This window comes from Phyllostomus discolor, chromosome 11 (genome assembly GCF_004126475.2).
Source record: "Phyllostomus discolor isolate MPI-MPIP mPhyDis1 chromosome 11, mPhyDis1.pri.v3, whole genome shotgun sequence".
NCBI classification, from domain to species: Eukaryota; Metazoa; Chordata; class Mammalia; order Chiroptera; family Phyllostomidae; genus Phyllostomus; species Phyllostomus discolor.
Window position 1 is genome coordinate 67,716,432 of NC_040913.2, and position 25,586 is coordinate 67,742,017.

A 25,586-nucleotide genomic window follows, 5' to 3' on the forward strand; every position below is an offset into this window, starting at 1 on the left:
AATGAAAAATAAACAAATGTGAACCTTGCTTTGTTGCTGTCCCATTAATTGAGAGCCCCCCAAAAGTTCAGTAAAAATTACACTTGAGAACCTTAAGTCCTGTTTTGTGAACGTCGCGGGTCTGAGCTGTTAGGTACTATATTCCAGTCTGAACCACCATCCAGACAGTAGTTAACGTTCACAACTGAGCTAAGGACAGCCGAAATGAACCTCGTGTATCAGCCATTTACGCTCTCAACTCCAGTGCATTTATTTTATTCCATGTAGGAAAGTCGATTTGTGCTGTTCTTCAGTCATCTGGCTTTTCGTAAGTAGAATTTCTATTCTCTGGTGAAATGTTCAGAGTTCCTTGAAAAATAGTAACTAAATAGTTTATTAAGCACGTGTATGTAACGTTTAGCCAAAGGGCTTCTTGCTTTTCTCTGTGGGAAACAGATTCAGCCCTGCAGCATTATTATAGGCCCCTGCTGGAGCCAAAAGTCCTTTGGTCCTGTATTTCCTGGTGACGCCTTTTCTGCCCCCAGGCCCTCCAAAATCCTGGCTGCAGGAGAGCGAGGACAGTCCGGCATCTCACGTCCTCCTCCCCTGCCCCAGACCGCTGCTTCCGGTGACCGTACGTCTTGGCGCTGGCGGCACCAGGCGCTGGTGGAGGTGTGGATGTTCAGGCTGCGGGGCTCCCAGACTTGACGCTCCCGATACCGGCCCCGCCGCAGGCCCACTGATCCCCGAGTGTCTCCAGTCCCGTGTGAGGGCGTGGCTTCGTAGGTCTTGGGCAAGGAACTTGGGTGCTGGACCTCGAGCTACGTGGACCAGGGATAGGGCAGCGGGCGGTGTTTGAACTGAGGGGGCGGGGGCGTTCCAGTTCTCGCGAAGTTTAGGCCCAGGCAGGAGGCGGAGGTGGGTCCGCAGCGGTGCGGAATGCGCTCAGAGAAGGAGGGGGCCGGAGGCCCCGGGATGTCCGTTGCTGTGCGGGGCCAGAGCGGGAGGGAGAGGACGTCGGCTGTGGAAGTTCAGTTCCGCCGGGAGTCTCCACGGAGAGAGGCAGGGGCACCGCCAGCCTTGTCCTCCAGTTGTGGGGGCAGCGCAGGCAAACCTCGCGAGGAGAAGAGGACAGTTCTGAGCAAGGTGGGTGTGAGACCAGAAACGGGGTGGGGCAGGATAAGGACAGCACGAGGCCGGCACCCTTTGCGAGGTGGAGAGGTGGAAGGTCCAGCCCACTATGGAGTGGGGCGAGAATGGGTGGTGCTTGCAAACTCCGGAGAATAGTAGAGACCCGAGCGGGAAGGACGCCGGGTGGGCGGAGCGGTGCGAGCAACACTCGCTAGAGAAGAAGAAGAGTTTTCAGCGAAAAATGGTGGTACGCGCCAAAAGCCAGAGTAGGGTCCCTGCTGAGGCGGGGTGAGTATTGGTGATGCGGCGTACGTCGTCCAGAGGAAGACGTTTCACACCGAGGCGGAGGCGGGGCGGGGCGAGGGGAGGGGCGGGATGTGCGAGGCCCAGGGGAGGATCAGCGGTGGAGGGGCGAGACTCAGATTGGCGCTTTCACCGGCCGGTGGGCGGGGCTACTAGTGGCGGATCGTATCAGCACCGTGGACAGCATTCACGCAGCCCTGTCCAGAGCCCCTCGAGAGCCAGAGCCAGTTTTCGGCGCACTCTGACGTTTTCTTTTCTGATTTGGGGAGAAAGAAAAATCTTTGTAGCCTCCAGAGGTGGACGTTAGGGCAGAGATGCTGGGCTCACCAGCTAAAGGTAGTAGCTGTCCACTCTCGAGGACCTGGGCTTGAGGGGGTATGAAAGGGGGGCGGTGCCGCTAGGTTACGATCCTCTAAGGTCCAGAGAAGCCGGAAGGTGGAGAGCCTGGAAAGCCTGATGGTGTGGTGGGAGAGGGCTCTCGCAGTGTAGACACCGTGGGCTTGAGGTGACAGGTGTCCACCACAGGCAGAGTTCCTCTTGGCAGTAAGAACAAAAGTACCGTTAGTTTGTTACTGCTGGTAAAAACATTCCAAGGTACATACATTCCTTGCATGGGTCTGACTTTCTGATGTGGCCTAGCATGCAGAAGAGTGTAGGAGAAGGCATTATTTTTCACCTTGGGTACAGACATCAACAGTTGCCTGGTAGTAATGAAATCATTACATGAAAAAGAACTGCTATGCACAGCCTTCTGTGACCTCACAGATCCCTTTTCAGTTGTTCAGCCTTCATTACCCTTTTGGCAGCCATGTTCTCATGTATGTTTTCCTGAACCTTTTCTAAAATGTGTGTTTCTGCTGGATTCCTGGTTTAGTTTTTCCTCTGAGCATAAACACAGGACACCAAGCATTGAAATAATTAAAGCTTAACACAGTAATAGTGAAACAAAACCCAACCAGCGTCCTTTCACCAGGTGGTTATCCGGCGCCTTCCTCCCAGCCTCACCAAGGAGCAGCTGGAAGAGCATCTGCACCCGCTACCTGCACATGATTACTTTGAGTTCTTTACCGCGGATCTCAGGTGAGAAGTTGTTTGCCAACATTAAGAATCTGAGAGGCGTTGTCACCTTCTGGCAAATTATTATAGATAATAGAAGACATCTTTATTTCCATCTTCTTTCCTACATGTTCCCAGAAATCAGTGCAGTCCTTTATTTCTGCAAGTTGTTTCTAAGTAGGCCAATCATTAAATTCTTCTAAAATAGATTCTACATATGCCTCTACTGACACCACCATAGTCTAAAAAAGTAAAATAAAAACCCACCAGACCAACTAACAACATATTACTTAATTTTTGTTTTTGGATATCAGTGAGCTTTATTTCATGTAGCTTTTTAACATGAACTGTTTTAAGATATGACAGAGTAAATTGAATAAATAACAGATGTGTAACCTCATGAATTTTCACAACTGAACATGCCCATGTAACTAACAATAGATAAAGAAACAGGATATTCCAGACCCCAGAAGCCGCGTTGTGGTCCCTTCCATAACTAACATTTAGAGCCCACCCCACCCCTCTCAAGTTGTATCTTTTCCAGTTCCCCTTTACAACTTGGTAGATGGTTGACCCTGACAACACTTTTTACTTTCAAATCTCCCTTTTATTAACAAAGACAGCACTGGCCTTCAACTGGTGACAGTTCAGCTGTGATTTAGTGATTTTTCACTATGTTTTTATTATTATTATCCTTTTTATCTTTAGTATCATGAGTTCTCAATATGGTAGCCATAAAAACTTTCCTTTTGAATAAATACATTGAAGTATTTATTAAAAAATATGTTAATCTATTCAATAAAAAGTACCACTAACAGGTAAATACAGGTATGGTAAAAAAAAACAAAGATGATTTTCCAACGACTGAAATGTAGGCAAACTGGTCCAGTTGAAGGAGAACTGACAGTGGACCTAGAGTGACTCAGCTGGGAATCCCAGTCCCACCTTTTCAGTAATTGCACCCTCTGCAAACACCTAATTTTTCTGAGCCTCAGTGTTCTCTTCTGTGAAATGGGTTTGCAAGTTTGTGCTTGCAAAGGAAATTGGTAGCTGTGAGAGAGCAGAGAAAGGCCTAGTTCTTCTGTAGACCCTGTATAATGTGCTACAGTAAATACTTTTCTAATACGTAAAACTGTTCGCTAAATCAGTACAGAATCTTTTTTTATAATATAACATTTTCTTCTATGAAGGAATTACAACTAGGTTGTATTGCACCATGATGCATGATGAGGCATGACCTATGAATAACCTTGCCTCTGGTTTACAACCCCTGAGGACCAGTGGTGTAGGTCTGGCTCCAGGCAGTAGAGAAACGAACCTAAAGTATCTCTCTCAAGTCATTAAAAAGATCTAGTTATGTTTTTGTTTGCCTTTTTCTTTTTGCTAAAGAATATCCAGGTTGTTATCATTTACTGAGAGATGAATCTTTTGCATAGAAGTCTTATCTGAAGTATTTTGTTGTATCCAGACAAAAGAAAAAAGGCAAAATTAAGAAGTCATATATATTTTACTAACCATTCTCCTGTTATTTATTTCAGTCTTTATCCTCATCTCTACTCAAGAGCATACATTAATTTTAGAAATCCTGATGACATTCTTCTGTTTAGAGATCGTTTTGATGGATATATCTTCATTGACAATAAAGGTTGGGTTATTGGCTTTTTAAATTTCTTGTTACAATCTATGTAAATTAATTAAGTTTTGTTGGAATATTTGAGAGTTTTAATTAAAAAGATCTCATATTACTAATCTACAGTGATGCATAAATTTACATCATGTTGCTATGATTGTATGCTTTTGTTAAAAATTAAAATTATATATACATGAAAGAATCCTAGCAATTATGTAATAGTGACACTTATTTATATGTTATCATTGGAGATTGAAGTTTTTCATATAAACAAGTAAGTGAGTTTTCTGGATAAGTTTACTTTAAAAAAATTTATGTATTTATTTTTAGAGAGGGGAAGGGAAGGAGAAAGAGAGGGAGAGAAACATGAGTGTGTGGTTGCCTCTCACATGCCCCCTACTGGGGACCTGGCCTGCAATCGAGGCATGTGCCCTGACTGGGAATCAAACTGGTGACCTTTGGTTTGCAGGCTGGCATTCAATCCACTGAGCCAACCAGCCAGGGCTGAACTTTACTTTTTATGTCTCCAAACTAAATTATTTTACCCATGTTTGATACAAATTTTATCAGATGTGTTATTCACTTATATTACTGTCTTCCTAAACAGTATTCTTCGTGACATACCATTTCTGGATAATGTCATGGGAGGAGGGGATTATAATACTAAACATCAGTTTTTGACCATGTTTCATAGCATTGTCTACTGAGACCATGTAATTTATCCCTATCTAAATGGTTCCAATTCCCTACTTTTTGCGTCTTGCTTTTGATATTCTTTTTTCTTCTTCCTTCTTTACTGTCAGGCTGACAGCCATTTGTGTTCGCTGCTATCACGTCTGTACACTTTTAACAGCATATTATTTCCTGTGCATCTCTCACCAACCAGCCTTTTCCCCCTCCACACCCCCCCATACTGACAAGTGTTTTCTTCCCCTGCACTGAGGGGTCACAAACTAGAAAAGATGGTGAAAGGGTGACTAGGCTGGGCCCACAAGATGTTTTTTGTGAGTACAAGCAAGTTTAATGCTTGAACTATTTGATACTTGTGTTAAGTGCTCATTTAATCAGTAATTCATTCACCTGGCTTGTTTCTTACCTTTTTAAAAATTGTGGTAAAATACACATAACATGATTTTCCCATCATACTTTTTCAGTGCAGTAGTGTTTAAGTATGATTGCATTGTTGTGCAACCAGTCTCCAGAACTTTTTTCATCTTGCAAATCTGAAATTCTGTACCCACTAAACAACAGCTTTCACCATTTCTCCCTGTCCCTAGCCCTGGGCAACCATCCTTCTAATTTCTGTCTCTATGAATTTACCCTAGAAACCTCGTAGAAGTGGAATCACACAGTCTGTGCTTTTCTGACTGGATTATTACACTTAGCATAATGTTGTCATGGCCCACCAATGTTGTAGCATGTGTCTTCCAGGTAATGAGAGAATGACCATATTGTAGTCACCTGGTCATTCCTGGCGAGTCTAAAAGTGATTACTTGGTGGGTGTAGCGCTGCAGAGGTTGAGGGTTCCACTTGTTGATTAAGCACATAGCAGACTCTCTTAGTGATCATTTCTATGTGTACGTTCCCCCCACCCACATAACAACAAAATGAGTTGCTAGTGACTTTCGTTCGGAACACTAGGTTATTCTTTTCCAAAATGAATATAGTAGAATTTTAGAATGATTTTTGCAATTTGTTTCTGGTTGAAGGCCTAGAATATCCTGCAGTGGTTGAGTTTGCTCCATTCCAGAAGATAGCCAAAAAGAAGCTGAAGAAAAAAGATGCCAAAACTGGAAGCATTGACAATGGTGAGTCCTTTTTCAAAGGCTGGATTCTGAAACTACCAAATTAAATAGACTCATCAAAAACAACTTCTTTCCTTTATACGGAGAGGAATATATTTGTTTTCTTTTTAAATTTACAGATCCAGAATATAAGAAGTTTTTAGAAACTTACTTTGTGGAGGAAGAAAAAACTAGTGCCAATCCTGAAACTCTTCTGGGGGACATAGAGGCAAAGACGAGAGAACTTATTGGTCTGTTTTGCTTATTTCTTTCCCTTACTTTGTTAAGATATGCATTTATAGGGTATGTATTTATTTCTTGTTTTTCATTATTTTCATAAAAAGTGATACTTGCGACAGGTTTGGCAGAAATAAAGAACATTTCCTAGTTTTGACAAAAGGATAGCAAGATGGCAGCTTGGGAAAATATTCAGAGTCTGTGGATGGGGAGCTTCATTTTTCAGTTACACTTGTCTTGTTTTAAAGTTGTGATGAATGAACGGTAGAAAAGATATTTGAGTGCTCTGTCCCTGGCTGTATTAGGGAAAGAGCATTATATCTCAGGGTTGAAGTCAGTATCTTTTCAAAGACCAATCACAGAAACGAGATGCTTGTCTTCAGCATGAGGTCGTCTTGCTGCTGTTCAAAAACATGTCAAGCCTTCTGAACAAGCCAAGCAAATGAGTGGATAAACCCAGCGGGAGCCCCGAATCTGGTTTGAACCAGGCCTTCTGCCCTACGCCTGCAAGTGGTGTATTTTAGGACTGGTTATCTCCAAGTAGCAGTCCCCAGAAACTCAAGAGTTGATACAAAGAGTTTACCTTTTTCTATGATCTGGCACCCAGCTGTGGCTCCCCGCGTACCTATACTGTTCCCTGTTCTGTCCTTCTTGCCTCAGTTCCAAGCTGCCCCTCAAGGCCCAGTTCTCCATCCTCCCCCTCCCTGTGTCTGCCTCCTGCTCCCTCACTAGGAATTACACAATAGGATATTACGCTGTTTATAGTTTATCTTTTTTTTCTAAAATATGTTTTACTGATTATGCTGTTACAGATATCTCAATTTTTCCCCCTTTGCCCCTCTTGGCCCAGTACCCCTTTCCCTCCAGCAGTCCCTCTCTTAGTTCATGTCCATGGATCGTGTATATAAGTTCTTTGACTTCTCCATTTCCTATAGTATTCTTTTTTTTTTTAAACATTTTATTTATTTACTTTTTTAAGACAGAAGGGAAGGGAGGGAGAAAGAGGGAAAGAAACATCAATGTGTGGTTGCTTCTTGCACAACCCCTAATGGGGACCTGGCCTGCAACCCAGGTATGTGCCCTGACTGGGAATTGAACCGGTGACCCTTTCGTTCACAGGCTGGCGCCCAATCCACTGAGCCACACCAGCCAGGGCTCTTATACTACTCTTAACATCCCTGTCTATTTTGTACCTACCAATTATGCATCTTAATCCCTGCACCTTTTCCCATATTCTCCCCCTTCCCCTACCCAGCTCATAACTCTCCATAAGATCTCCATATCTATGATTCTGTTCCTGTTCTGCTTGTTTGCTTAGTTTGTTTTTTAGATTCACTTGTTAATAGTTGTGAATTTGTTGCCATTTTAATGTTCATAGTTTTTATCTTCTTTTTCTCAAATAAGTCCCTTTAACATTTCATGTAATAAAGGCTTGGTGATGATGAACTCCTTTAGCTTTACTTTATCTTTCCCTTGCATTCTAAATGATAGCTTTGTGGGATGGAGTAATCTAGGTTGTAGGTCCTTGTTTTTCATCACTTTGAATACTTCTTGCCAGTCCCTTCTAGCCTGCAAAGTTTCCTTTTAGAAATCAGCTGATAGTCTATGGGAACTCCTTTGAAGGTAACTCTCTGCTTTTCTCTTGCTGCTTTTAAGATTCACTCTTTATCTTTAACCTTGGCATTTTAATTATGATGTGTCTTGGTGTCGTCCTCTTTGGGTCGAGCCTTGTTTGGGACTCTCAGTGCTTCCTAGACTTGTATGTCTATTTCCTTCACCAGATTGAGGAATTTTTCCTTTATTATTTTTTCAAATAAGTTTTCAATTTAATTGCTCTTCCTCTTCTCCTTCTGGCACCTCCATGATTTGGATATTGGTATGTTTGGTGATGTCCCAGAGGGTCCTTACACTATTCTCATTTTTTTAAATTCTTTTTTCTTCTTGATGTTCTGCTTGAATGTTTATTTCTTTCTTATATTCCAAATAGTTGATGATTTGAATCCTGGCTTCTTCCCCTCCACTAATGGTTCCCTGTAGATTTTTATTTCACTTAATATAATCATTTCTTCCTTTATGCTTTTGCCATACTCAGTGAGTTCTTTGAACTTCCTCATCAGCAGTGTTTTGAACTCTGCATCTTATTTGGTTATCTCTCTTTCATTTAATTCTTTTTCTGGAGTTTTGTTCTGTTTTTTCATTTGGCCATATTTCTTTATCTCCTCAATTTGGCAGCCTTCCTATGCTTGTTTCTGTGTATTAGTAAAGCTGCTTTGACTCCATGTCTTAGTAGCGTGGCCTGTTGTAGAAAAGGCACCTGTAAATTGTGTGGGGCGGAGCCTTAGGGGCAACCGGCTTTACCACTTTGTGGCTCTGTGTGGGGAGTGGGCTTGGAGTGGGGACAGTGCCTCTGCCTGGCTTCTGGAGGTTTGCCTGTCACTTGCCCCATATCTAGTCACTTCACCCACTTCCTGTATGCAATTGGCACCCTTCTAGCAGTTGCCATGGTGCTGAATCACAGAGTGGATGGGTTTGTATATGTTCTGAGCCATGTGGGCCCTTTAAACGGAGTCTCCTTAAGATCTGGCTGTTTCTTCTGCTACTCCAACCCCCACCGCTTCTTACAACCAGAAGTTATGGGGATTTATCTTCCTGGCGCTGGAACTCCAGGCGGTGCCATCTGGTCTGGGGCTGAGATCACTTGCTCCCAAGGTATTCCTTCCAATTAAAAAAAAAAGGTTTTGTTTATTTATTTTTAGAGAGAGGGGATGGGAGGGAAAAAGAGAGGGAGAGAAACCTTCATGTGTGAGAGCTACATTGATTAGCTGCCTCTCACATGCCTCCTGCTGGGGACCTGGGCAGCAACCCAGGCATGTGCCCCGAAGGGAATCGAACCAGTGACCTTTCCATTTGCAGGCCAGGACTCATTCCACTGAGCCACACCAACCAGGGCTTCCTCCCAACTTTTATCCACCATATGTGAATGTGGGACAGTCCATTCCCTCGCCCGGGCCACCTCTCTGCCAGTTTCCATGACTCCACCCCTCCTACCAGTCTGGATGAATGTGACTTCTTCAAATCCTTGGTTGTTGGACTTCCATAGAGCTCGATTTTCTGACAGTTCTGGGTGTTACTTGTTTTGAGGTCTATTTGTAATTGTTTCTGTGGTTGCGCAAGGAGGTGAAGCGTTTCTCCCTACACCTCCATCTTGACTGGAAGTCTATAATTTATCTTATTTTTCCGTCTGTCTGCATAAACTCTTTTCTCATTGGCCTCTCTACTTCCCCTCCCAGTGGAACTATATTTCTGTCTTTGTAGACCAGCACATAGTAAGTACATTGCTTGGACAAGTTTAGGTATTCAATAAATGTTTGGTAAGTAAATTACTAAGAAAGGTTAACATTATTAAAATATTCTTCATTAGTCTAAAAAAGAAGTTTTATGTTTTATAGTGGCTGATTTAATATGTAGCTCAAAGGATTTTTAATCACTAAAGTAAATATTTACTAAGATGTACTCAGGATGCATTTGCACATTTTTATTCAGGACATTCTGACTGGGTACTGACTCTTGAGCCTGGGCATGGGGGCAAAACATGAACAGGACACACAAGGCCTCTGCCCTCATGTCACTGCCCTTCTCGTGGGCATGGCTGTGGTTTACACAGGCAGAAATCATCAGTCTTAAAGCCAGGGCACTTGCTTATGTGATACAGGCACAGTGGAGTGAAATGGGATAATGAGATACAGAGAAAGGCCCCTCTGAGCCCGTATTTGAGCTGAGACCAGCTGTGCTAAGGGGTGCCAGAAGAGGGAACTCCAAGTGCAAGGTCTGGAAGCTGGCACTTTGGGCTGTAGGAGCAGGATGGGTGCCTGTGCGATTGGCACATGGTGGACAAGGAGCAGAGTGGCTAGAGAGGCAGGTGGGCCCATCATGCCAGGCTTGGGGATAAGAGCTTCGGATTTTATTTATGGAACACTCAAACCCACTGAGGGAGTAACGTGGTCTGATTTATTTTCCCCATCACTCTGCTTGCTCTATACATGATGGATTATGGATGCCAGCAGGAGAGGCTAGGCCTCTGTTGGGAGGCTATGCCTGTAGTAGTCCAGGGAAGGCTGCTTGAACGAGGCCTGTATCCTGGAGGTAGAACTAACAGGGCTGACTGATGGGTTGGATGTGGGAGGTAAGGGCCTCCAGGAGTTTGATTTGAATAGATCAGTGGATTATGGTGCTGTTGCTGACATGAGGAAGACGGCGGGGAGAAATGGTATTGGGGCAAGTCCAGATCTTTCTGTAGAATATGTTCAAAAGAAGGCAGCAAGTTTATAGAACTTGCGTTCTTTTCCACTCCCATTTCTTTCCCACTTTGTTTAAATATCCTCATATAGGATAGTTGAAGGAAAGTGGCGGGATCTTTCTCTTTGGGCAGTTTCGGGGCATCCCTTTGGTGGCCAGGCACACACCTTCCAGGAGTTTCCAGTGGCTTTTTTGCAGCGGATGGATAAGTCCCTCCCTCACCCATGCTCGAGGCCTGGTGCACAGTAGATGTATTGTAACTATTTACCGAATGAATGAATGTGACTGAGAATCCACTGGTCCATGATGAGGCTACCGAGCTTTGTTTCTGTGATTCCTTTTTCTGTCCACTTAGATTTGCATTCTTATCAGGCAGATCATGGCAAATTGCTTCTTTCTTTTCTTAGATTCTGGCCTTCAATGGATTCTTATGATCAAGGGGTAAGCAGTGAGGGTTAAATGGAAATAGTAATTCACTCTGAAGTTGAAGCTTAGTGCAGTGGCGTATCAGGGTCTTGAGAGCAAACAATCCTAGGACCTATCAACCCTGTGGCCTCATCCTTAGCCTCAGGTTCTCTATTTCTGCAAAGGTTGTGGTGACAGTGTCTACTGTGCACTGACTCTCTGTAGGTGGTAACAGTTACACTGTATGTTAAATTAGTACATTACATGACCATGTGTCCTCTATTTAATAAATGATACCCTTTTGTGGTTTGTAAAGTACTTTCTTATACAGGGTCTCATTCTCCCTTCACATTGATTCTTTGAGGGTAACAAGGTAGGTGTTTTGTTGGAGAGGAGGGAAGGCAGGTTCAGCTCTTCCACCCAGCTAGCTAGATCTCGGCCCTATCCTTGGCAGAACTTCCATGGTGCAGAGCAGAGTCCTCCTGAACTTGCTGTTATGAAGTGCATCAGCTGTGCTAATTAATCTTAGGCCAGAGTTCATGGTTAACGCAGGAGCCACGCAAGAAGGAAGGAGGCTCTTCTTGCCCCCCCCACCCCTGCCCACCTGTGATGGAACGTGAGCATCTGCACTGTGTCAGCTCTTCACCAGGGCCGAGGACCTGGGGCATATCCTCCTGGCAGATGCCATTTAATACATGACATTGGGATGTTTAGGAGTCCTCAATTCCAAGTTAGGAACCCTGGCCAGGAGCTCTTTTATTATTTCTGATTCATTCCCGATCCTCAGAATTCTGGAAATGTTGTGTCAGTCTTCAAGTACATCCAAAGATTCCTCCTTCCTTCATTTAATCTGAGGTCTTGAATCTTCCACCTGCTCACCTAAGTCCCCAACCACTGCCACAGGGAACACATACCTCTCAGAGCCAGTCCCTCGGCAATGGGGGGTTGGGGGGGCAGCACGTAGAGGCCTGCTACATGTTTGGGCACCCAACATCCCGGTCAGGTCAGACAGGTCAAGGACATGAAAGCTGACGATCCACTTTGAATTGGTAGAGACATTTATTCCTGAGTAGTTGGTAATTTGTAGATGAGCAGTGCCGTGTGGAGTTATTTTCTAAACTTTTACCTCTGGTTACTCTGATTTATGGAGCATGTATTGTAAGAGATTATAAGAGCTCTGGCTAGTGTGGCTCAGTGGAGTGACACTGAAAGTTCGCTGGTTCGATACCCTGTCAGGTCACATGCCTATGTTGCAGGCCGGGTCCCCAGTTGGGGGCGTGCAAGAGGCAACCACACATTGATGTTTCACACATGGCTGTTTCTCTCCTCCCTTCCCCTCTCTAAAAAAAAGTAATTAAATTAAATCTATAAAATACACCTATCCTTAAAAAATGGAAAATATAATAACTCTCTTTGCTTAAAACTGTTATATAGAGAGCCAAAAAAGAAGAAGTTGCCAGAATATGTGCTGAAGCAAAGTGAATATATAAGTGTTATGTAATGACTTAAAACATCTGCAAAGTTATGCATATATAACATTTGGGAAGTTTTATGCATTGTACTCATTTTGCTGCTTTGCTTTTATATCATCTTTTTGAGTAATTTATGACACCTTTAAGAATCAGGAATTAAATGTCTGCTGTGTGTAAAATTGTCAGTATTTCCAAATTACTTGACTTTAAAGCGATGGAATTGAATCCCTCAAAATACAATGTATGCTTATTGTAAGTGTAAAAATGATAGTATTCTTACATTAATTGTTTTAAAGATTACATTAAAAACAAGGAAAGAAATCTTATTTTTGAAATACAATTTTTTTATTTTAGCTAGAAGAACCACACCTCTTTTGGAATACATTAAAAATAGGAAATTAGAAAAGCAGGTATGTCTGACCTTTTACTTGATGAAAACCCTGCCTGTTTCTGCCACATCCACGCTGACAATTCATGCACATACTTTCCCACCTCTTCAGAGAATTCGAGAAGAGAAGCGGGAAGAGCGAAGGCGAAGGGAGTTGGAAAAGAAACGCATACGGGAAGAAGAAAAAAGAAAGAGAAGAGAAGAAGAAAAATGTAAGAGAAAAGAAACTGAAAAACAAAAGAAAACTGCTGAGAAAGAAGTAAGGATTAAGGTAATTTGGAGGAGACCTTTCACTTCTTTTTTCCAAAAATAGTTTTGCTATCCTACTTATGCCTTTTAAGTATTTTAGCTTTCTAGAAGAAAAAGAACATTTTCAATTTGTCTAGTCTTTTTTTTTAACTTCCATTCTCTTTCTCCGTTCCATAGTACTAGTTCTCAGACTTTCCCGAGCCCCGCAGTTCCCTTGGGCTGCCTGTGTTTGGGAGGGCTGGGGGGTGGATGTGTGGAGGAGGACCGGCCTCCTGGGGCTGCGGGCGCACTTCCCCCAGAGGAGCCCCACATTCCAGTATGGGTACTACAGATCGGGCTCCTGCTTACATTTTCCTCTAACGAAAAGGTTTCCTGACTGAAAATACACATTTGAAAACCACTGGCTCAGTGTATAGTGGCCTTGCTGATGAAGGCTGATTCGTAGAACTGGGTTTCTCATAGAATGGTTCTTACATCTCTTGCCCGATTTCTCCTTTGCCTGATGCACTAATTGAGGAAGGTGGTTTCATGTATAGGGGAACTTTTCTCCGTGTAAAATATGTTGTCCCAAATTGTAGTCAGCCCTTACATGCTTCTTCCCTTACTCCATGAAGGATATGAGGTGCCTTACTGGGATTCATTAAAATTGTGTCATATAAAGGAAAAATCAAAGGTTGGTACTTGGGGGAAGAGAGAGAACAGAAAGGGAAAGGATGAGGAAGAGATCGCAGTTGCCATCATTGCACCACAGATTAGTTTCTTTTTTAAAAAATATTTCATTTATTTATTTTTAGAGAGGGGAAGGGAGGGAGGCAGAGGGAGAGAAGCTTCAATGTGTTGTTGCCTCTTGTATGCCCCCCACCAGGCACCCAGCCTGCAACCCAGCCATGTGCTCCAACTAGGAATTGAACTGATGATCCTTTGGTTCACAGGCCGGCACTCAATCCACTGAGACACATCAGCCAGGGCAAGATTAGTTCTGATATTCTCAGCAGTCAGAAACAGCAAAGTTAATCAGAAGCATAGTTTTCATTTTTCGTGGAAAGAAAACATGCCAGGTCTTTAGCCAGGGCAAGATTAGTTCTGATATTCTCAGCAGTCAGAAACAGCAAAGTTAATCAGAAGCATAGTTTTCATTTTTTGTGGAGAGAAAACATGCCAGGTCTTCCAGGGAAACAATGCTTTGTCTAGGCCGTTGCTTCTAAAAGTTTCTCCTAGATTGGGTGTACTAACAATGGAGGGAACAATTTCTTAACAATATTCCTACAAAAACACATCAGCACTTGTATCAGTCAGGACTGCTTAGGTTATGCTTCAGTAACAAACAGTCTTAAAAATCTCAGTGGTTTTGTAAAACTCAAGTTCTGTTCTAGTTCGTGTCACTTGTCCATTGTGCATTACCCATTGTTGCCACCTAGTGACCCAGGCTGAGGGAGGCTCCATCTTAGCATTTATCTCTAAAATTATCATGACAAGGGGGGAATGTGTAATACAGCAGATTGTATACTAGTCCTTAAATCTTCTACGTGGAAGTGACTCGTCCCTCTGCCCACATTTCATTGGCCAAAGCACTTGACCCCACCTAATCTCAAATAACAGGTAAAACAAAACCTTGATATTACAGGAAATGTCTTTGTCATTGTAGAAATTCAGCTCTGTCATGGCCAGAGACAAAGTAGGTATACATTTAATGCAAATGTTATGGTCACAGGTATGCGAACATTGCCCAACCTTTTCATTTTACTTTCTAGACAAAGAGTAGTAGCTCACTCAGTGCCTAATGCTTTACATTCTCAAAAGTACTTTTTTCAACAGCTTTGAGAGTTTTTCAGGAAGAATCACTGAATCTTATAACTACAATTTCAACTATGATTTTTAAATAAGACTTCGAGTGTTTGGAGTATAGCATTTTTTCAGTTTGGAGAATGAAATTAAAATCCAAAATAAGTAAAAGAAATAAAAATGAGTTTAAGTCAGTAAAGTAAATGTAGGATCCCCCATATAGGAAAAAAAGAGATCAACACTTAAGCACAGCAAGAGAAAGAGTTAGTCTTGTCCAAATCTGATAGAACAAAACCCCAGTGGCAGGTTAGACCCAGTGACGTGAGGAGTCCACAGCCTGTGTCCCTAGGAGTGTCTGGTGTTGTGACAGAAGAGTATCTGACCCAAGGTTACAAGTTTAGCCTTTAATAAGCATCTGCTCAGTTTGGGGACCCATGACTTATGAATGGTTTGGAGAATTAAAAAAACAAACCCTGAAAAACAAAGTCGGTGAAGAAATGCCAAATGAATTTGTATTAATAGCCTAAAAATAAAAAGGCAGAGAGACATGCTCACGGCTGTTTTTTGTAATGAAGACAAATGTGATGCAGGTCGAGAGCAGCCCAGCAGCTTTTTGTTTCCCTGTGAGGACCAAAACTAAGCAGTCAGCTTAAGCTGAAGGAAGAGCTTAGGCTACCAAAGTTACACGTAAAGTTCCTGAATATATAAATTATATATAGGGTAGATTACATGATCTAAAACGCATTGTGGGATGATCTTTTTCAGGAAGCTCTTTAAAAATAGATGTGTGTCTCCGAGACCTGGTTACAAGCACGTAGAGGGAGCACAGCTGAGGGCTGGACGGAACCACGCCAGGATGGGCAGCTGCTTCCCCCACCTCTGTGTCACGTGCCCTGGCTCGCCCCGCACTCCTTGCTTCCTTTCCTTCCTTTCTTCCACCCTTTGCCAGGCTAATTTCACCTGAGGCCTCTGCTTGCTTTTCTTCACAGTGGGCTCTTCCCCAAGATGTATGCCTTTTCATAAGTGACTCCTTCTCATCATCTGGTCTCTGTTCATGTCTTATTTTCACAGAGAGGCCTTCCCTAACCCCTTTGAGAAACCATTCCTCCTCTTCCTCCAACCCCGAATCTTTCTGTCCTTTTCTTTGGTCTGTAGCATTTCACACCACCTGAGGTTACCTTGTTCTCGGTATTCTGTTTTTGTCACTGCATACCCCAGTCTTCTACCCCATAGCCACCACTGCCACAGCTAGAATGGCAAGTGTGAGTTCCTTAATGGTGGGCACTTGTCTCTTATTCACAGCCACATTCCTAGCACCTCGCACGGAATCTTTTCCCCTGGCTCCTGGCACACAGTCTCACAGCCCCATGGAGGGGTAAGATGTCTTCTGTGCAATAATGCGGTGACGGTGGCTGATACCCTGGAGAGCTTCGGGGTGGGAGCTGGTCACCAGAAACACAAGGCATCGTGAGGGGGTTGGAACTTGTAGCTCCACCCCCTGACCTCCAGAGAGGGGAGTGGTGCTGGAGATGAGGTCAGTCACCAGTGGCCAGTGCTATAATCAATCCTGTGTAATGGAGCCTCTACAGAAATCCCTATACTTTGGGGTTTGGAGAGCATCCACGCTGGTGAACAGATGTAGGTGACAGGAAAGTGGTGTCCCTGCAGAGGGTGTGGAAGCTCTAAACCATTCCCTGTTCCTTGCCCTGTGCATTTCTCCCATTTGGCTGTGCTGGAGTTGTGTCCGTTATAATAAACCAATAGTAGTGAGTGAAATGCGCTTCTGAGTTCCGTGAGTCAGTCTCATTCAGGAAGCCCGTGAATTTGTAGCCATTTAGTCAGAAGTGCCAGTGACAACCTGGGATTTTTGACTGCATCTGAAGTGGGGACAGTCTTGTGGGATCTGCCGTTAATTCTGGGTAGATGGTGTCAGAACTGAATTGAATCATAGCACAGTAGCCTGTGTTGGAGAGTTGGGGAAGTGGTGTTTGAAAAGCCAGCACACACTTGGTTTCAGAAGTATTGCAAGTAAGAACAGTTCATAGGAGCACAAATTATTTGTTGGATGGATGGATGGATGGAGACACATACTACTGCACTTCCAGACCTCCTTCAGTTGCATTTATTAGAAGCACATGTTTCTTTTGTTATTAAAAAAAGGTTGATAGTTATGTGAAAGAAATGTTTAAATTCATGTATCCCACATAGGCAGAATAACAGCATACACACAAGTAACAATGCATGCCTTTGATGAGAAGCACCTTTAGTGTTTTGCCTTACCTCAGGGGTCCCCAACCTCCAGGTGGCAGACCAGTGCCAGTCTGAGACCTGTTAGGAACCAGGCCGCAGGGCAGGAGGGGAGCCTGAATGTAATATGCTTGAATCATCCTGAAACCATCCCCCGCCCACCCTGGTCCCCAGTGCCAGAAATGTTGGGGACCACTGCCTTACATTATATCTGTTTTTTAAAGATTTTATTTATTTACTTTTAGAGAGGGAAGGGAGGGAGAAAGAGAGAGAGAGAGAGAAACATCAATGTGCGGTTGCTGGGGGCTGTTACCTGCAACCCAGGCATGTGCCCTGACTGGGAATTGAACCTGCAATGCTTTGGTTCGCAGCCCGTGCTCAATCCACTGAGCTACACCAGCCAGGTGTTTCTTTTTTTTCTTCTTCTTCTTCTTTTTAAAATTTATTTATTTATTTTTAGAGAGAGAAGGGAGGGAGAAAGAGAGAGAGAGAAACACCAGTGTGTGGTTGCTGGGGGTCATGCCTGCAACCCAGGCATGTAACCTGACTGGGAATCGAACCTGCAATGCTGGTGTTTCTTTTTTTAATGAACTCATTTAGTCCAAATGTATCTGCTTATAATTTTGCTGTACTTCAACTTAAAATATGTTTATTTTTGTGAGTGAGAACAAAATTCTCAGAAGTAGATCTTCCATTTGTGTTCTACAGACTGACTACCTGTGGTACTTAAATTTCAAAGAGTAAGAAGCTGTGTGGGGGCACTACCAGGGCGGAAGGCCCAGATGAAAGGCATACTAATGCACCATAGCTCCCTGTTAAGTTTGTTCTAAGAAAGGGAATAGTAAGTGTTCTGAAAACTCTGAAACTGCCCTAAAGGTCATTAATATAAAGCAACCTTTTAAAAAATGTCTTTTTCCTTATTATAAAAGTAATACTTGTTTATTTTAGAAAAATTAGAACCTGTAAGTAAAACGAAAGAAAATTGTTTCAGTTCTGCCACTTAAAAATAATCACTATTAACACAGTGTTGTAAGACTTCTAGATATTTTTCTGTGTGTGTATCCACATGGAAATAGAAATCAAATCATTCTTTTTTTAACATTCTTTTATTCATTAATACAAACATTGAGTCATCACATTATCCTAAATCATTTTTCATAAATACAAGATGTTTCATTGACTGAATGTTGCCCCAGGTATTTAACCAAAAACCTATTTATTGGACCTTTATCTTATATTTTTTGCTATTCAAACATTTGGGCTCATATTAGTATATATTTGTAATTATTTATTAAATGACCTCTTTTATTACATACTCTAAAAGTGATATTTTACTAACATCGTAATTTCTTAGCTTCTTAAGAAACCAGAAAAGGGAGAGGAAGCAGCCACTGAGAAACCAAAAGAACCAGGAGAGGAAGTTGATGCTGGAGACGGACACTGGGACGCCTGTCCTGGCTGTGCTGTCGGGAAGGCCAAGCCCTGGGACAGCCTGCTGGAGGAGCGCAGGGAAAAGTGAGCCCCGCACTTCCCGTTTCTGGGACCGCATTAAGCACTGCAGGAGTGTCATCAATTCATAGACATATATCTATTGTCTGTTTGAGTGCATGTATTTCATAACATTCTTGGAATTCTTGAATGCTTGTCCACATTTTTGTTTCTCTTTGGTCATGCTAGGAACTTGGTAAACCCACTTAGTCTGCAGCCTCAAGTCTGTCTTTGAACAGAGGAAATGCCGTTCTCTCATTCCCTTTGGGTTTCTGGTAGTGCACCTATGTCTTCAGGATCTTTTTGCCAGTCCCTTTGCCATGTGGTTTTTATCAGTTTGTAATTGTCCTGTATATTTTGAGCTATCTTGCCTATTTGATATTGCAGACCTCCTTCAATTTGTCTGTGGAATTATAAACTTGAGAACTTAGTCTTTTAGGTGCTGAAAGTCTTTTGTGCTAAAGAGGTAGAATTCTAAGTGTTCTAATTCCTTTGTTGGAGTTGCCACCCCTCTGGTCCCATGGAATTTGACCCATAGCAGTAGATCCTGGTGTTCTCCCAGTCCTGCCCCTCTCTCCCTGGGTGTCCTTTGGCACATTGGTCTTTGCTGCTCAGGATGTGAGCTCATGAAAGGAGCTTGGGCAGGGCTTCTCTGGGAACAAGACAGACATTGCAGTCTCTTCATATGGTGCAGAAGAAGACCAACAAGACGTCTGTCAAAAGGTAGAACCTTCATCCTGCCTCTGACCATGGCTTTGGTGTTTCTCCACAGCCAGTGGGGCCAAGTTGACCCAGGATTCATGCATTGCCTTTGGATATTTGCAGAGCTTCCTGGAGGCTAGGGCTGCTCTGCTCCCAGGAGTGGCTAGATGTGGATTTGAGTTCAGAGATCAAGGTCATGGGTTTAGGCTGCTATTTGCCCAGGATCACAATAACCTGGATGACTTCTTACTGCTTTATTTGCACAGAGTTATGTAAGGCTTTCTTTCCCTCTTTTTGGGAGATTCTGGTTTATTGGTTTGTATGTAAAGTTAATTTATACGTGATATCCAGTCTGATTTGTTAGCATTGTGGTTTGTGTTGTAGACATTTGTATTATTGCTGACATGACAGTGCCTTTGTCGTGTTTCTGGCACCAGTTCACACTTTGTGTATAGACCGTTTTGGCCCCACCAGCCCTGCTGCGTCTGTGTGCAGGGGTCTGTCCGCAGGGGGTGTGAGAGGGCTTTTGCCTGTGGTTCCCAGAGGGAAAGACTTTTGAGAACCAAATAAGTTAACCAGCCACTTACTTGTTTACTATTTATTTAATAGTTTGACATACACAAAAATGCTACTAGATTTCAGTTAATTTTAGTTATGGGTGGAGCAGAAACTAAGCTGTATCAGCTCTGCCTCATGGTTGATGCGCATTTGGGCTACTGGGAAAGTCGCTTGACCGTGTGTGATCTCAGCTACTTTATCTGCAGTGTGGGTGAACATACTTACTCTGGAGGGCCACTGAGAACTTGGAAAAATAACGTATATCTGGTACGTTAGCATAGGATTTACTACATACGTGTCACTCAGGTATAGCAGTGAATATTGTTGATACAATTTACTTGTCTTTGCAGTAGTATTTTAACTTAATGCCTGTGGTGTGTCCACCATGTGCAAACGTGGCATAAAGTGATGGGCAGACTTACATATTCCCTGCTCTTTGTGGAACTTACAGTCTAGAAGGGAAGACAGGTAGTGGACAAGCAGTTTACATAAAGTTACTGATAATTTGTATTAAATCACAGGTCACAAAATGACAGTGAGAAAGAGCAAAAAGAAACAGAGAGAAAATTTCGAGAAAAAGAACTTGAAACACAAAAATACCACTTGGATGACAGCAGAAAGCTTAGAGCTCACTATGAGTTTGACAAGTTTTCAAGAAGAAATGAAGAAGAGATGAAATTGGGGAAAGGATTCACCTCAGACAGAGGGAAGGCAGGGAGCCAGGACCGGGGCGTCCCTGTGGAAGCCGCAGAGAGACCAGGGAGGGAACAGAAGAGTGAGGATGGCCTGGCACCCAGAAAGGCGAGCGTGCGAAACAAGGTTCTTTTATTTATTTGACATAGTCTCTTACTTATGTGTCTGTGCTAAGTATGAACTGTAGGTCTGCAGGCTTATGACTGCTTTTCCAAACAGAAATCCTTTTATTTCACCAAAAAAAGGAAAATGTACGTAGGAGTCTGAGGGACAGGACCACACCTCCAACCGTGAGAGGCCCACCCACACTGCATCCCAAGTTATCTTAGGGATGCACTGCCCTGAGCGTCTGTATTTGCTGGAGCAGTGATTCTTGTCTACTGAGGGGGCACCACGTGCTGAATGGCAGATTGAAAACTAGAACCAGCCATCATCTTTTTACCAGGAAAAAAATAAGCTTTTATTTAGCATAAAACTAGCACATTCACACCATTTGCTTGAGAATAAATAATGGTATATTATCAGATTTACCTCTAAGACAGTAAGGAAAATATTAATGAGACTTCATGGAGCTTTCTTTTCCGTTATTAACAATGTCTGATGATTAATGGACAATCAAATGGCTCATAAACACCCAGCATTTACATCTGCACAATCAACAGGACTGAGATGACTGACAAGCAGGTTTTCTTTTAGAAATTTGAGGTTGATTTGTATTTAGATCACGTTGTCACACAGAAGCCCTATAAATAGGGCCTCTCCCTTCTAGGGCCAGGCCCCATGAGACCATCAGTCCCCCGAAGTCCCCACTCTGGGAGGACAAAAGGGACTGAGGCTGCCCAGGCTGCAGGTCACACCCACCTCCAGCCTTTCCTGACCTGGCAGCCACCCTTTATTCTGTCTCTGACTGTGTCATTTCAGGAACACAATATAAATGGAAACAAGAACATGCAGCCTTTAGAGACTGTATTTCTCACTCAGCGTTGAGTCTGGTCAGATCCATCCAAGTTCTATGTGGTATCAGTGATGTCAGTTTTCTAAATGTTTCTGGTAAAGGCCAGGGAGATCTTCAGAAAAACCTCACCCTTCTAGCTTCACCCTTGACTGATCAAGTCTGTATTGCAAAGGGTTTCTAACAAGGGTTTCTATTGCCTTAACCTTGGGTACACCAAGTACAGACATGGTCTCATTGGTGGGGGTTATTCCTATGAACACTTGTTTTTCAGTTGCCTTTTTATTTAACAGGAATGGGTATTTGCATGTGGGTATTTGCACAGCTTTGGGTGTGGGAACTCATGATGACTCCTTTCAATTAAGTCTCTAGTGTAGCGATAATAAAGTGCTTTGTGCGTAATAGCTCCTTTCTTACCAGGCCTGGCAGGTTATGATGTGCTTTTTTTATTTTTATATTTTTTATTCTGTAAATATTTTATTTATTTATTTTCAGAGAGATAGGAAGGGAGGGAGAAAGAGAGGGGGAGAAACATCAATGTGTGGTTGCCTCTGGCACATCTCCTATTGGGGACCTGGCCTGCAACCTAGGCATGTGCCCTGACTGGGAACCAATCCAGCAACCCTTTGGTTTGCAGGCTGCACTCAATCCACTGGCCACACCAGCCAGGGTGCTTTTAGAATCAGTTTTGAACTCTATGCACATTGACATTAAGCCCTTGTGGAAAGCACAGCTATGCCTGTTGGCCCAGGAGATGGTGGTCGGTGAAGCCTGTGTCTTGGCCAACACAGGGGTTCAGATCCATGGGACCTGCTGACCCCTTTCCCATCTTCTCATTGGCCAGGCTTACATTAAGAACATTCTGATAAACCCAGGTGGTGACTGTGAGGTCTCCACTAGGAGTGGGTAAGGGTGAAAGAAAGAGCAGTGGGACATGCCCACCCGAGTTGCAGTGTCCTTGCGCTCCAGGTGGCTGTGGAAAGATTAAGGCTGCTGCTCCTCCGTCATACAGGCAGGCGAGGAAGGAGCACTGAGGCAAGGGGCTTCCTTCCTGGGCTCTAAGCTCCGCTGGGCTGGCATGGGGTTGCTCCCTCCCTCTCCTTGAGCGTTGGTTTCCCGAGAGGAGTGGTTCCCACTGGGATACCAGCCCCAGCCTTCAGAATCACACTGTCCTTCCGCCCGGAAGCTATTTAATTGCATTTCATATACTTTATTCAGTCTTCGTTTTTGTTCCAACACATCTAACAGTTTAATAAGATGATGGGTTAGTATTTTCTGTAAAGGGGACAGTTCAGAAATAATCCACTCAGAAATTGCTTGTTATGAATGTTAATAACTGTTCAGTACTCTCAAAGCTGCCTCCTGAGAGGCCATGCCTCATTTTGCTTCAGGCCTCAGGTTCACTGCCTGGCAAATCTGAGGCACTGAGATGTGTGTGTTTGACCTGTCAGCTCTCACACTGGGAGGAAAACGCCACGTTGTACTATTTCCTCAGTGTTCTAGGTTTGAGCAATAACATAGTAACTCGTCTCACAGCTTTTTTTTTTTTGCCTCTAAATGCTTAGCTTTGGAAATAGTGCTGTGAAAAAGGCTGATTTTTAGCTGCAAGACGTAGTCTTTAGGTAACTAAGATCCTCAGTCCCCAGAAATAAAGATGTTGATCCCTCCTGCATTGTCACCCTTTGAAGAGTGACCCACTGTTTTGTCCTGGCAGGACCGGCCATCCTTGCCGCTGTACCAGCCAGGAGCCCGCATGAGAGCACGCGAATGTGGTGGAAGATTCTCTGAGGAGGGCCGTGCCGGGAGGAGAGCTGAGGCAGAAGATTCGGCAGGGGCTGGTTCCAAGAAGAGCAAAGAGGTGGAATGAGTCAGTGTGTGTGCCATGGTGTGACAAGGGTGAGCTCGCACCCAAATCCCATGGCTTAGAAATGTATAAATTGGTCCAGAATGGAACCTGCAAGGTGAATGTACTCCATACAAAGAAACTAGAAACTGGTGGCACAGAAACAGCCTTTTAAAAAGCTGAACAGAGCTTTCTTCGATTTTACCATTTTTAGTGTGAATTACTGTGTATCATTTAGCCAAAACAGAGAAAGTAATCTCCTTTGGAAAGTAGAAGAGTATGACCAAAACAGTATGAATTCTGAAGCACTTTAGACGTGTTGTAGGAATAACTTGCACCTTGCATTTTACACATTTGTAAGCAAATAATCTGTCGGGATCTGTACCTCATTATGCTTCTTGTGGGTTTTCGATAAGCCAGTTTCTGGGAAGTGGGTGGCTCACTCCATTATAACCTTGGTAATTCTATCACTTGCGCCCCTTCGGCCCTGCAATTCCAGGAAGTCTGTTGTGTGTAGTCCCTCCGATAGGAACCTTAACGCTGTATAAAGCTCAACAGCTTTAATTATGGCCCTTTTACTGGTTTGTCCACTGACTTGATGAAAAGAGCTTCTTTTTATGGATGTGCTCATGGTTTATAACCATTATGGTTTAAGAATTGCTAACATAAATGGTGTTATTTTGGGACATGAACAACAGCCTAGGCACAACATCTAGGATTTTTTTTTGCAGTCTGAGGTCATTTTAAAGTGACTTTTTGTAACTTTCTGCAACTATACATTCTAAAGTATCTTTTCCTTTTAGTGAAATTTTAAAATGTCCATGTATTTTGGGCGCTGTGATTTGAACCATTAAAAATTTTATTTGCTATGAGTTTGAAGTCCAGTTATTGTACTTTTCCTGTATAGAATTTTACACAAAATTTTACTTCTTAAAATGTAGCTTTAATTATCTGAACATTTTGTTAATTATGTCCCTTAATAAATATGAAATGTTTCTCAAAAAAACTAAGAATTAGTCACTTATCATTAAAAACAGCTGTAATTTTAGGACAGTTTTATGATATTGCCATGTTCCTTGCATTTTACTCCTGAGCTCCAAGAATCTGGTGGGGGAGGGGAGAGAAGGCTTTGCTGTGGATTCCGTAAGGGCTGTGTGATCCAGAGGAGCACTTTGCAGGCTTATATGGGCTCTGTCACATCTATTACACTGCTGTTGTAGTGAGAAAACAGCCTTAGACAATACGTGATGAATGGACAGGGCTGTGGTTCCAATAAAACTTTATTTACAAAAGCAGGCAGCAGGCCATATTTAACCTGTGGAGCATAGTTTGCTGGCCCCTGCTGAGAGGATGAATCAAACTGGATCTCCTGGCCAGCAAGTGGCTGTGGTCCTTGCTGTTCATTGGGCTTTGATCTGGAGATTTCCAGACCTGAAGGCCAGGGCATAGTAAATCTCATTGCTAAGTCCCCCATCTTGGTTCTTTTGGCTTGTTTGTATTTGGTGATCAAAATCCTAGAGGTCTTTGGTGCTCATTTTCAAAATTTGTGGTTTAAAACAATAAACAATACAGTAACTAAACTGAAAATTTCAACAGAGGGGGGTTTCAGTAACAGACTAAATCAAGTGGAAGGATGAATCGGCAAACACCAGGGCACGGCAATAGAATTCTTCCAATCAGAGGAGCAAGAAGGAAAAAAAATGAGTGAAGACTCAGCTTCAGGACTTAGAGAACAGAATCAAGTGGATCAGTGCATCACTGTGGGGGTCCCAGAAAGAGAAGAGAGGGAAAGGGGCAGATTTTCTTTTTCTTTTTTTAAGATTTATTTATTTATTTATTTTTAGAGAGGGAGAAAGAGAGAGAGAGAAACATCAATGTGCGGTTGCTAGGGCCCGTGGCCTGCAACCCAGGCATGTGCCCTGGCTGGGAATCGAACCTGCAACACTTTGGTTCACAAGGGGCAGATTTTCAATTCAAAATAATGGTAGAGGGTATTTTGGTGTTCGTTACTTACTAATAGAGAAAATAATAAAAAAGGCCCAGAGTTTGTGCCACATCACAATCTAGATTTTGGCTTCCAAGAATTGTCCTATGCTAGAGGTTTGTTGAAAGTTCAGTTGGGATAATTAATTCATTCTAACACTTAAAAAAACAGCCCTGGCTGGTGTGGCTCATTGGATTGAGTGCCAGCCCATGAACCAAAGGGTGGTCAGTTCAGTTCCCAGTCGGGGCACAAGCCTGGGTTGCAGGCCAGGTCCCCAGTAGGGGGTATGCAAGAGGCAACCACACAGTGATGTTTCTCTCCCTTTTTCTCCCTTTCCCTTTCTCTAAAACTAAGTAAATAAAACCTTAAAAAAAAAAGTAAAGCAGCCTCACAAATTATGGCCTGC

The 25,586-nt window shown here is 43.1% G+C and overlaps 1 protein-coding gene across 5 annotated transcripts; it reads left to right on the forward strand.

The window, feature by feature from the left end:
- The first annotated feature begins 588 nt into the window (after positions 1 to 588).
- UPF3A (UPF3A regulator of nonsense mediated mRNA decay) lies at positions 589 to 24,051 on the forward strand. 5 transcript variants are annotated; one of them, XM_036011506.1, is made up of 10 exons: positions 589 to 1,125; positions 2,387 to 2,493; positions 4,008 to 4,114; positions 5,810 to 5,908; positions 6,025 to 6,135; positions 12,649 to 12,704; positions 12,795 to 12,941; positions 18,315 to 18,475; positions 20,230 to 20,527; positions 23,068 to 24,051. In XM_036011506.1, exons 1-10 carry the CDS (start codon positions 919 to 921, stop codon positions 23,218 to 23,220), a joined length of 1,446 nt encoding a protein of 481 aa, XP_035867399.1. In that variant the 5' UTR covers positions 589 to 918; the 3' UTR covers positions 23,221 to 24,051. The 5 variants fall into 5 exon arrangements, with proteins under 5 accessions (XP_035867399.1, XP_028382679.1, XP_028382681.1 ...); XM_028526878.2 differs by having other exon boundaries at positions 590 to 1,125; positions 12,795 to 12,953; XM_028526880.2 differs by lacking the exon at positions 20,230 to 20,527 and having other exon boundaries at positions 595 to 1,125; positions 12,795 to 12,953.
- Positions 24,052 to 25,586: the final 1,535 nt, after the last annotated feature.